At 38.3% G+C, this 13,731-nt stretch overlaps 1 protein-coding gene across 1 annotated transcript in view; it reads right to left on the reverse strand.

Moving 5' to 3' along the window:
• The window catches only part of LOC137387279 (guanylate cyclase 32E-like), a 52,878-nt gene that overhangs the window by 21,588 nt on the left and 17,559 nt on the right, over window positions 1-13,731 (reverse strand). The window contains exons 8-12 of the mRNA XM_068073636.1: window positions 4,474-4,626; window positions 3,868-4,033; window positions 3,601-3,744; window positions 3,125-3,142; window positions 1,905-2,028 (exon numbers count right to left, since the gene is read on the reverse strand). Of these exons, the coding sequence (XP_067929737.1) occupies window positions 1,905-2,028; window positions 3,125-3,142; window positions 3,601-3,744; window positions 3,868-4,033; window positions 4,474-4,626 (605 nt within the window). The remainder of the gene's footprint in view (window positions 1-1,904; window positions 2,029-3,124; window positions 3,143-3,600; window positions 3,745-3,867; window positions 4,034-4,473; window positions 4,627-13,731) is intronic.

The following is a 13,731-nucleotide window of genomic DNA, read 5'->3' on the forward strand; positions in this document are numbered from 1 at the left end:
TTGTAGTCATTGGGTACTGCTATATCTATTATAGTAGCTCTCTTGTTCTTGTCTACCACGACTATATCTGGTTGGTTTGCCAGGACATGCTTGTCAGTCCGGATGTAGAAGTCCCAGAGGATCTTAGCGCGATCATTTTCATCGACCTTACCAGGACTTTCCCACAAGTGTTGCGGTTTATTAAGGCCATACTCATCACATAGACTTCTATACACCACACCTGCGACATGGTTATGCCGCTCAGTGTATGCATTTCCTGCTAGCTGCTTGCATGCACTGATGATGTGTTGGATGGTCTCAGGTGCATCTTTGCACAGTCTACATTTAGGATCGTCTCTAGTGTGATAGATTTTTGTTTGGAGTTGCCTTGTTGGGAGCACTTGCTCCTCGGCTGCCATGATTAGCGACTCTATGTATATATATATATATATATATATATATATATATATATATATATATATATATATATATAGTATACAGCAAATATGTAGTAAAATTATATTATTGAGCTAATTAGGTGTTTTCTAGCATGCCGGGATGTGGATATAAGCTCACTTCTAGTGTTAAGGCTGGCTAACTTTGGTTCGAATATGATGAAGTACTTTTCCCATAGACATAACTGGCAAGAATTCGTTGATAATACCAGAGCAACAACCCCAACAAAGAAACCAATTAACACAGAAACAGGAAACGCCAAACAATATTCTACGATCCCCCATACAACAAAGCTGTTAACACTAAGATCGGTAAACAATTTTTCAAGATCCTGGAGAGTGAATTTCCACCAGAACACATACATTATACATTTTAGTCATTCTACCTGAAGATTGCAACGCGATTGCATGAAACTAATAGTAGTAATGATTTTAACCTGTAGTTTTTATTAAATTTCATATATACATAAATATACATATATATACATATATATATATATATAAATATATATATATACACTATATACTATTCCCCTTTTGCCTTCTATATATATAGAAGTCTACCTTCGAAAAGTCTACCGAAGGGGGCGAAGAATCTACCTGGAAAAATTCCCCAGCAAATTCTTGCAACTGTCGTGTAAAAGCCAACTGCCCACTAAAGGGGAAATGTTTGCAGTCTGCTATAATTTACCAAGCCACTGTCACCTCCCACGATGGCGAAGCTAACTACATTGGCTTAACAGAAACTTCATTTAAAATGCTCTATAACAACCATAAAGCGTTGTTTACACAACGAAATAAAAGAACTGCCACTGAACTCAGCAAGCATATATGGCGATTGAAGGATTCAAACACTAACTATTCCATCAACTGGAGAATACTAGAGCAGTCCATACCACTGGCCAATGGCTCTAAGAACTGTACTTTGTGTCTACAAGAAAAATTTTATATTATATATAGGCCACACCTTGGTTCATTAAACAAACGCACTGAACTCGTCAGCGCCTGCAGACACGCTAGCAAGTTCCTACTGTCCAATTTTAAAACTTAATGCTTCTACGAATCCATAATCTTCCAGCTATGAAGTTTTAGTAATTTCCATAGATCCAGCTGTATATAAGTAAACAATACTGGTGCTAACACTTCATCTGAAGATTGCTCTTACCAAGCATGAAACTAATAGTAATAAAGTGTTTTATCTGAAATTATAGTCTGTTTTATTGATTTTAACTTGCTCTGATTTTATCATTGAGCACTCTGCTCGGATCTTACGCTTTTACTTATGTATATATATAAATATATATATAGAAGACAAAAGGGGAATAGTATATAGTATATATATAAATATATATATATAAATATATATATATATACACTGTAAAACTTTGCTGATAAAAACCATTATAGCAGATGTTGGAAATCAAAATAATTGACTAATTTTCGAATAAAATATTTGTATTAGCATCACACCTGATAAGGAGTAGAGGCAGATGCGAGATTGGTGAAGCCACAGATGTCAGAGAAGAAAACTGTTATGCATGCAAAGCTCTCCGGTGCTACTTTTTTGCCCTTAACCAGTTGCTCTGCCACCGGTCTAAAAAAAACTATATACATACAAGAGTGCCAAAACTAATGTCATCCTTGTAACAAGTCGTCTGGATATTTTAGGTGATTTGTCTGATAAGCGATGTTAACGCGAGCGTATAAGCTGTAACTTCTATGCTTTGATAATCTCAAATGATGTACTTCCTACATAACCAATTAACCTTTCACACAGAATGCTTTGTCACAAAAAGTAGAATCTCTCCCAATGCTAGAGCTACGGCAGTAAATGAAATCAAACCATCTGTATGAACATCTCAGTTAACTTTTTGCTGGTTTACTCAAATTCCACTATACCTGTACTGACCATGCTAAGTACATGTAGTCCTTTTGCTGGTTTACTCACATCCTACTATACATCTACTGACCTTGCTAAGTACTTGTAGTCCTTTTGCTGGTCTACTCACATTCTACTATACATCTACTAACCATGCTAATTACATGTAGTCCTTTTGCTGGTCAACTCACAAACTACTATACATCTACTAACCATGCTAAGTACACGGAGTTCTTTTGCTGGTCTACTCACATCTTACTATACATCTACTAACCATGCTAAGTACATGTAATCTTTTTGTTGGTCTACTCACACCCTACTATACATCTAATAACGATGCTTAGTACATGTAAACAATATTCAAGTAGGGTGCAAAGACATTATCTGAGATTATCTGCACTTGCTGCAAATGTTAGACAAGGTAGTAATTTGCTGCCTGCAAAGGATGCAGACAGGTCACTCATAAAAGTGAGTTGTCTCTTTTTGGGAGTTGTCTTTCTTTGGGAAAGTTCCAGTAATTATGGCAATAAAAGTTTTGTATGACATAGGGCACCCTTAGAATTTGCTACATCACTCATAGAAAGTGAGAAAAATCCATACAACATGCAACAACAAAAAGAGAAATCGTATACACTGTGTCTAAACAACCTCCTCCAGTAGTTAAAGGGCAAACATGTGAAGTTAGTAGGAGTAAGGGTTACTATTAATATAAGCTGGGAGTAACTAGAAATCGGCACAATATGGCTTGTTAGAAATAAAAAGGGTATGGACACAGGGGTATGCAGCTGTGCAGCATTGTAAAGTTGCTCACCTTATATGATCCGTTTTTCTGTGAAACAGCAGCAAATCTTACACAACAACAGCAATGTTTAGTTATACAGCAGATGGCAGGCCATTCAGTATGCATTTGATATCCTTGAATTTAAGCGTCTATACATTGAATTAGTTACACTTGCTCAGACTAAGAGCACCATAGAACTCAAATCACACACTTAGACAAGTTCTCAATCAGATTTTCATTCAATAAACAGATTAGGAAATTGTCATCACCCTGACTGTGTTCAATGAAGGTTGACAAGGCTAACATTTTAAGATGTCCCAGTAGAAAGAATAATGGCTATACCAACATTCTATAGCAGACTATGTTCAGGCAAACCGGGAGTGGTTGGACACGTATAGCTGACAGTACATGTATTTACCTCACCAACATCCTAGTAAAGTGCAATGTCTGACCCTTTGCAAAATAAGTTGTCTCGCAGCACAGAATTGGCAAAAGACAGCACTCACGGTGGCAGCATTCGGTGTAACAAATTCTCAGTTTTCCTTTTTTCAGCAAGCAGTTGTGAAGTTCTGTCTTCCACAAGATCTTCCAGTCTCATCTGGTATCTCTCCATGACAGTGAGGATATTATCAACAATGCTATGACCATTGCTGCAATGATGGTCATATCTATACAGGCTTTGACACAACTTTCAGCGAAGCGAACATTAGTAAACTTGCACAGTTTACTAAGTTACACGAATACACGTTTATTGAAGCTTTGGAGAAACATACAGAATGGTTGTAAATGGTTTCAAGTGGCTGTTAAGAGCATTAAAGTCTGGACGCATTTTTGGAGAACTTTGCCAGCAGGAAATCATGGTGTTCTTGAGATAGTCTTCACAACATAGCCATGATGTTTCAGGCGTGTGGTTAGAGCAAACCACTCGATCTATTAGAACTACAAGTACAAGAAATCCTAAGTTCAAAATGGCAAACAATTATAGTTAAGCAAACTTTACCATAAAAATACAACTATACTTACATGTATATTTTTTTATTTTTAAAAGGGTTTCTAAAAATTTAAACCTTTAATAATATAGTTTTACTGTTTAATTCTAGAGTTTCTAGAGCAGCAACGAAAAAAGTTTAGGAACCAACCTGCATGTATGTATGTAGTTGTATGTAATGCATGTATGTGATGCACGTATTAGTTGACAGAACTGTCATCTACTGAGCTTCATATTAACAAGGATAATATGGGTATTTCTAAGAACCACTATTCATGTTATGTAATATTATTGTCAAAAATGCTAGTAAGCATAGAAATAAAATAAATAAGCGAGTTTTGAGAGGTCTTATGATTTTAATGTGTAATTAAAAACAGCAGAGACCAGCTACCTTGCAGATCTTTATCTGAATACTGGTACCCCATTCCAAATGGACCATGCTTCCCGACCAACTCGTAGAGGATTATCCCGAAGGAGTATATATCTGCCTTTTTTGATGCAACTTCTTTACGACTGATCACCTCTGGTGAACACCACAGCAAATCTATACAGTGGCAAAATTGGTATGTGTCAGTGAATGTTGTACATTTATATTGTAATGTATCTGTTATCTAACAAGTTAATTTCTGTGGATTTCTAATAGCACAATGAGAAATAAAATGAAATGTTTTTGACCACCCTTTACTAATCTTACTGAACTCTCATCAGTAAAATTATAATAATAATAAGAATAATAATGCTAATAATAGTAACAATGAATATAATAATAGTAATCTATCTTCTATCTATATGTTCAAATCTCAGAGTTTGTCTAGCTATGGCGATAAAGTTTTACCAACAAAAAATCACCTTTGTACTGCATTAGAACTCATGAGATTTAAATCACAACTTAACTAACAAGCGTGTGTACCTACAAGGCTAAGCCATTCTTGTTCCACCCATCAGTCTTATTATATACTCTATACCCTTTTTGCAATTGCAAAAACGCACTTTTTATTAATTAATAGAGTGTACCCTCGAGTTGCGATGCCTCTGTTATAAGACTTGTTTCACCTTTTTAGATGGAATACGATGTTCTTTGTCTTCGCCAGGCAAAAGGAATTTTTTTCAACTTTTTCCTACCATACGATATCAACAAAAATTAATCTTGAAGTTATAAATTGGCAGTCGGTGTACCAATTACGACAGAATAACAAAAATGCCGATATGCTATTTGCCGAAATCTCTTCCCACAATGCCTGAAACAGATGCGATGCTTGATTGATGTCTATCTCAATTCAGTGTTCATTGTAAATTATAATAAAACTGAAATCGAAAACAGATCAAAGTGATTAAAGTTTATTCGATGATAAAGTTGAAGTTTAGTAAAATACAAACTAAAACTTAGTTTTAAGTGTTTAGTAAGCTGAATCCATTTAAGTTAAATTCATTGTGTATGTTATACGTGTATCTTGAAGGTAAGTACTCTCTACGGTACGTACTGCATTCACCTACCGGTGTTTTATGCTAAGTAAAGCAGGAACATAAACTTATCTTTCAGCCTTTTCCTTCAGAGAGTGGGCTATTCAAACAAAGATGTTTTACAGTCAGAAGTTTATGCTGAATTCAATTATAATGTTTCTACACCTATGTGTTTGCACATTTCTGAGCTAGAGAGCACTTTTGAAATGAGAGGGGGCAACTTCATGTTTGCTTGGAAAATCTTAGATATCAGACAAAGAAAACTATTTTATAATCTCGAAAATTAATAAATGCTTTTATTTGAGATTACATGTAGGTGAATCAACTCTCAGCATTTCTTAACCCATGCCATGGATGCAGCAAGATTGCTTGTTTCACTGTGGTGATCAGTCTGTCAATGAAAACCTAGTAGCCAAACATTATTCAAACAGATGGTTGATATTGGAAGAAGAGAGCATTCCATATGAAATTGCTCAGAAAGTGCTAAGCTTTGAACTTTGATGAGAGCTCAGACTTGTTATGTCATTACGTCTGTTATAAAAAGTATTGTAACAAACTCGTTATGGAAAGAGCTGAGAAAAGACATGAGAAAAGACAGAAAGAATGTGATACATCAGAAGAGGTGAGACTAGATATTTATTACTTTACAAATTTATGATGATTACTGCATGATGATGATATGGTGGGAGAAAAAGAGAACATTTCACCTTTTGTCTGCACATTTTGTGAGCAGCAAAACTAACACTTTGCAGTTTACAGGATGTGTTATAGCCTACAATTTGGACATAAATGTATAGATAAATTACATGTATGATCCTTCCTTGGTTTTTTGCATATGACCAGACAAACTACGCTAAATATGGCACGCTGTACTTTGCAGAGATGACTAATCTGAAAGTATCGCATAGCAAGGTGTATGAGACTCTTATGAAGAAGGGGTATTTTACTTATCAATCATGACATCACTGTCCATTCAGCTCTATCGCTTGTGATCAATCTATTGAGCAAACAGTTAAAAGAGACGCAAAGTCTCATGGTGGAATCATAGGGTTTACCAAAAAGTCATCGGCCTTTCAGCGCTGGACTCTATCTCACCCTGGACGAACAGCTGTACATACAGACATGAAGAAGATGGTAGTGCTTGGTGATTCGGATGCAGCAAGTTATGAGACGCATAAAATGGCGTGGAAGGCTGATGAGGAAATGAGGGCAGTCATGAAAGTCTCATAACAGCAAGAATAAATCCGTTTGCGTTTCAAACCCCCAAGCTAGTACATAGTAGTGCAAAAGCCTCCATTGAAAAGAAGCAGGATCTTGAAATGGCAAATGTGATAGAAGAGAAACAGCTTTCAGAATTTTTCTAGAAGATGTTAAGCACCCAAGAAATTGATTTCAATGCATCCATTAAGTCAAAATAGCTCAAAACCTGCACCACATTGCCATCACCTAAGAAGAAACTCAAACAAAGTCCTAGAGTGTTCGCACAGACTGTTTGAGAATTTGTTAGTGATCATCCAACAAGCATAACTTGGGTTTGAGAAAAGTGTCATCATTCTCTTTTGGCAACATCAGCTGGTCCCCAGCTAACTCTGATGGATCTATATTGAAGACTGCTCAGTCGGCCCTGGTGGATGCTGTTGAGAAAGATGCTGATGATCAACCATCAATCTATGTTAACCAGGAACAGCTACCAGTCTTTGACGCTGTTGTGGTTGATGCTATGGCCGAAATTCAGATCTTGAAAGCTCCTCCAACTTTTGGCATAGTTGCCAGTCAGCTTTTGCAACAGATAGTTAGTATTGCAAGTGTGTATCACACATGTCGCGCAGATTTTGTTTGTGACACATACCCTGATATCAGCATTAATGGAGGTGAGAGAAGTCGTAGAAGTGTGAAAGGAAGGCAGAAGGTTGCTGTGTTTAGTCCGAACTAATCAGTCCTAGTGTAAAACTAATCAGTGCCAAAATGGTCGGAATTCTGAAAAAAACTGCCCTAGCGAGATTTTTGAAAGATACATAGAGCAAGTCGACTGTGAAGCTGAAACTAGATCTTGTAGCAGCTTTTTCTCAAGAATGCCAGATGATCAGCTATGACCTTGATAGATCAATCGCTGTAAGCCATTTAGATAGTTTGACACTAGACCACGAGAATGCAGATACGCGCATGCTATCACATATCAAAAAGATAATGGAAGACAAACCCAGCTCAAAAGTCTAGTCAAGTGCCAGGACACAGATGTTTTTCTAAGCTGTCTATCTTTAGTGGATGATCTGTCATCACAGAAACTCATTTTCTGTTGTGGTAAGGAGCATTTGAGATATGTAAACATAGGCTGTTTGTCTACGGTCCGCACACCCAAACAATGCAAAGCACTGCTTGGGCTGCATGCTCTAAGAGTCTAAGTGGATGCGAGAGTATAAGGCATTCTATTTCAAAGGGAAGATAACTTTCTTCAAGCTGCTTCTTCAAAGAACAATCCTGAATTCTGTAATACACTAAAATCATTGGAAACAGATTTTGAAGTTAATGGTGCAATGAGAGAATCTATTGAGACATTCATATGCAGATTATATGGTGAAGAGACAATTTCTATCTATGAAGCACGGTATAAGATCTCCTGCTGACCATCTCGCACATCACAATCAAACTTACCACCCACACTAGATGAGTTGAAATTTCATATATCTAGGGCTGCCTATCATCAAGCAAATCATCATTAAAGCTCCATCCCCCAGCAACATGGATGGGTTATGGAAGGTGGAGAGCTTAGAGCTAGATGGATGACACAACAACCAGCACCTCCTGATGTGCTCATGGACGTGTTTTGTTGATACAAAATTGGGTGTCAGTCTCGTCGCTGTCAGTGCAACAATACAAATCTCAAGTGTACAGACATGTGCAGATGCAGCTGCTGTAGATGCTACTCAAATGACTGTGAACCAGAAGGTTAGTATTTGAATGGTATTGTAACCAGAGGTGCGCTTCATGTTTGATTAGAAAACGTATGTTTCATACCGTATAAAAGGCTGACTAACTGTGATTTCACTATCACATTGTTGGTAGAGGCACATAAAACATTGCAGGCATTTATTTAATTAAAATAATATATTAAATATTTTGATTAAAAATGAACAATCTGAAAGGTATGAAACGACATATTTGAAATCAGCTCGAAAATCTGATCTAGATGCCACTCTTATCACATAGCTGACCTTCAAAAGGAATAAATCACTTTTTTGACAGCGTTTTGATGCCCTTCTGCTCCACTATATAATAAAACAATAATATAACATAAAATATAATAATAATAATATATAATAAAATCAGTGACTGCCAGTCCGTCCAACGGGGGCAAAAAACTGCCTCGTGCGGAAATAGTACTCAGATACTCCGACATACAACCTGACTCTCTAACCACTACACCATTAAATCTCATATGTACCTGCACTTGAACAAAAGGTCTGGCACTCTAACCACCACACCATTAAATCTCATCTGTACCTGCACTTAAACAAAAGGTCTGGCACTCTAACCACTACACCATTAAATCTCATATGTACCTGCACTTAAACAAAAGGTCTGGCAGTCTAACCACTACACCATTAAATCTCATCTTTACCTGCACTTAAACAAAAGGTCTGGACCTCTAACCACTACACCATTGAATCTCATCTGTACCTGCACTTAAACAAAAGGTCTGGACCTCTAACCACTACACCATTGAATCTCATCTGTACCTGCACTTAAACAAAAGGTCTGGCACTCTAACCACTACACCATTAAATCTCATATGTACCTGCACTTAAACAAAAGGTCTGGCAGTCTAACCACTACACCATTAAATCTCATCTTTACCTGCACTTAAACAAAAGGTCTGGACCTCTAACCACTACACCATTGAATCTCATCTGTACCTGCACTTAAACAAAAGGTCTGGCACTCTAACCACTACACCATTAAATCTCATATGTACCTGCACTTAAACAAAAGGTCTGGCACTCTAACCACTACACCATTAAATCTCATCTGTACCTGCACTTAAACAAAAGGTCTGGCACTCTAACCACTACACCATCGAATCTCATATGTACCTGCACGTAAACTAAAAGTCTGGGACTCTAACCACTACACCATTGAATCTCATCTGTACCTGCACTTAAACAAAAGGTCTGGCACTCTAACCACTACACCATTAAATCTCATATGTACCTGCACTTAAACAAAAGGTCAGGCACTCTAGCCACTACACCATTAAATCTCATCTTTACCTGCACGTAAACCAAAGGTCTGGCACTCTAACCACTACACCATTAAATCTCATCTGTACCTGCACTTAAACACAAGGTCTGGCACTCTAACCACTACACCATTAAATCTCATCTGTACCTGCACTTAAACACAAGGTCTGGCGCTCTAACCACTACACCATTAAATCTCATATGTACCTGCACTTAAACACAAGGTCAGGCACTCTAACCACTACACCGTTGAATCTCATCTGTACCTGCACTTAAACACAAGGTCTGGCGCTCTAACCACTACACCATTAAATCTCATCTTTACCTGCACGTAAACCAAAGGTCTGGCACTCTAACCACTACACCATTAAATCTCATCTGTACCTGCACTTAAACACAAGGTCTGGCACTCTAACCACTACACCATTAAATCTCATCTGTACCTGCACTTAAACACAAGGTCTGGCGCTCTAACCACTACACCATTAAATCTCATATGTACCTGCACTTAAACACAAGGTCAGGCACTCTAACCACTACACCGTTGAATCTCATCTGTACCTGCACTTAAACACAAGGTCTGGCGCTCTAACCACTACACCATTAAATCTCATCTATACCTGTACTGAAACAAAAGGTCTGGCACTCTAACCACTACACCATTGAATCTCATATGTACCTGCACTTAAACAAAAGATCTGGCACTCTAACCACTACACCATGAAATCTCATCTGTACCTGCACTTAACCAAAAGGTTTGGCACTCTAACCACTACACCATTAAATCTCATCTGTACCTGCACTTAAACAAAAGGTCTGGCACTCTAACCGCTACACCATTAAATCTCATCTGTACGTGCACTTAACCAAAAGGTCTGGCACTCTAACCACTACACCATTGAATCTCATATGTACCTGCACTTAAACAAAAGGTCTGGCACTCTAACGACTACACCATTGAATCTCATATGTACCTGCAATTGAACAAAAGGTCTGGCACTCTAACCACTACACCGTTGAATCTCATCTATACCTGTACTGAAACAAAAGGTCTGGCGCTCTAACCACTACACCATTAAATCTCATCTGTACCTGCACTTAAACACAAGGTCTGGCACTCTAACCACGACACCATTGAATCTCCTATGTACCTGCACTTAAACAAAAGGTCTGGCACTCTAACCACTACACCATTAAATCTCATCTGTACCTGCACTGAAACAAAAGGTCTGGCACTCTAACCACTACACCATCGAATCTCATATGTACCTGCACTTAAACAAAAGGTCTGGCACTCTAACCGCTACACCATTAAATCTCATATGTACCTGCACTTAAACAAAAGGTCTGGCATTCTAACCACTACACCACATAATCTCATCTGTACCTGCACTTAAACAAAAGGTCTGGCACTCTATCCACTACACCATTAAATCTCATCTGTGCCTGCGCTTAACCAAAAGGTCTGGCACTCTAATCACTACACCATCAAATCTCATCAGTACCTGCACTTAAACACAAGGTCTGACTCTCTAACCACTACACCATTGAATCTCATATGTACCTGCAATTGAACAAAAGGTCTGGCACTCTAACCACTACACCATTGAATCTCATCTGTACCTGCACTTAAACAAAAGGTCTGGCACTCTAACCACTACACCATTAAATCTCATCTGTACCTGCACTTAAACAAAAGGTCTGGCACTCTAACCACTACACCATTGAATCTCATATGTACCTGCACTTAAACACAAGGTCTAGCACTCTAATAACTACACCATTAAATCTCATCTGTACCTGCACTTAAACACAAGGTCTGGCACTCTAACCACTACACCATTGAATCTCATCTGTACCTGCACTTAAATAAAAGGTCTGGCACTCTAACCACTATACCATTGAATCTCATATGTACCTGCAATTGAACAAAAGGTCTGACACTCTAACCACTACACCGTTGAATCTCATCTGTACCTGCACTTAAACGAAAGGTCTGGCACTCTAACCACAACACCATTAAATCTCATCTGTACCTGCACTTAAACGAAAGGTCTGGCACTCTAACCACTACACCATTAAATCTCATCTGTACCTGCACTTAAACACAAGGTCTGGCACGCTAACCACTACGCCATTCAATCTCATCTGTACCTGCACTTAAACAAAAGGTCTGGCACTCCAACCACGACACCATTGAATCTCATATGTACCTGCACTTAAACAAAAGGTCTGACACTCTAACCACTACACCGTTGAATCTCATCTGTACCTGCACTTCAACAAAAGGTCTGGCACTCTAACCACTACACCATTAAATTTCATCTGTACCTGCACTTAAACACAAGGTCTGGCACTCTAACCACTACGCCATTAAATCTCATCTGTACCTGCACTTAAACACAAGGTCTGGCACTCTAACCACTACGCCATTAAATCTCATCTGTACCTGCACTTAAACAAAAGGTCTGGCACTCTAACCACGACACCATTGAATCTCATATGTACCTGCACTTAAACAAAAGGTCTGGCACTCTAACCACTACACCATTAAATCTCATATGTACCTGCACTTAAACAAAACGTCTGGCCCTCTAACCACTACACCATTAAATCTCATCTGTACCTGCACTTAAACAAAAGGTCTGGCACTCTAACCACTACACCGTTGAATCTCATATGTACCTGCACTCAAACAAAAGGTCTGGCACTCTAACCACTACACCATTAAATCTCATCTGTACCTGCACTTAAACACAAGGTCTGGTACTTTAACCACTACACCATCAAATCTCATTTGTACCTGCACTTAAACAAAAGGTCTGGCACTCTAACCACTACACCAATAAATCTCATCTGTACCTGCACTTAAACAAAATGTCTGGCACTCTAACCACTACACCATTAAATCTCATATGTACCTGCACTTAAACAAAAGGTCTGGCACTCTAACCGCTACACCATTGAATCTCATATGTACCTGCACTTAAACACAAGGTCTGGCACTCTAATCACTACACCATTAAATCTCATCTGTACCTGCACTTAAACAAAAGGTCTGGCACTTTAACCACTACACCATTGAATCTCATATGTACCTGCACTTAAACAAAAGGTCTGGCACTCTAACCACTACAACATTAAATCTCATTTGTACCTGCACTTAAACAAAAGGTCTGGCACTCTAACCACTACACCATTGAATCTCATCTGTACCTGCACTTAAACAAAAGGTCTGGCACTCTAACCACTACAACATTAAATCTCATCTGTACCTGCACTTAAACAAAAGGTCTGGCACTTTAACCACTACACCATTAAATCTCATCTGTACCTGCACTTAAGCACAAGGTCTGGCTTTTTAACCACTACACCATTAAATCTCATCTATACCTGCACTTAAACAAAAGGTCTAGCACTCTACCCACTACAACATTAAGTCTCATCTGTACCTGCACTTAAACAAAATGTCTGGCACTCTAACCACTACACCATTAAATCTCATCTGTACCTGCACTTAAACAAAAGGTCTAGCACTCTACCCACTACAACATTAAGTCTCATCTGTACCTGCACTTAAACAAAATGTCTGGCACTCTAACCACTACACCATTAAATCTCATCTGTACCTGAACTTAAACAAAAGGTCTAGCACTCTACCCACTACAACATTAAGTCTCATCTGTACCTGCACTTAAACAAAAGGTCTGGCACTCTAACCACTACACCATTAAATCTCATCTGCACCTGCACTTAAACTAAAGGTCTGGCACTCTAGCCACTACACCATTAAATCTCATTTGTACCTGCACTTAAACAAAAGGTCTGGCACTCTAACCACTACACCATTGAATCTCATCTGTACCTGCACTTAAACAAAAGGTCTGGCACTCTAACCACTACACCATTGAATCTCATCTGTACCTGCACTTAAACAAAAGGTCTGGCAC

Source organism: Watersipora subatra, chromosome 1 (assembly GCF_963576615.1).
Source record: "Watersipora subatra chromosome 1, tzWatSuba1.1, whole genome shotgun sequence".
NCBI lineage: Eukaryota > Metazoa > Bryozoa > Gymnolaemata > Cheilostomatida > Watersiporidae > Watersipora > Watersipora subatra.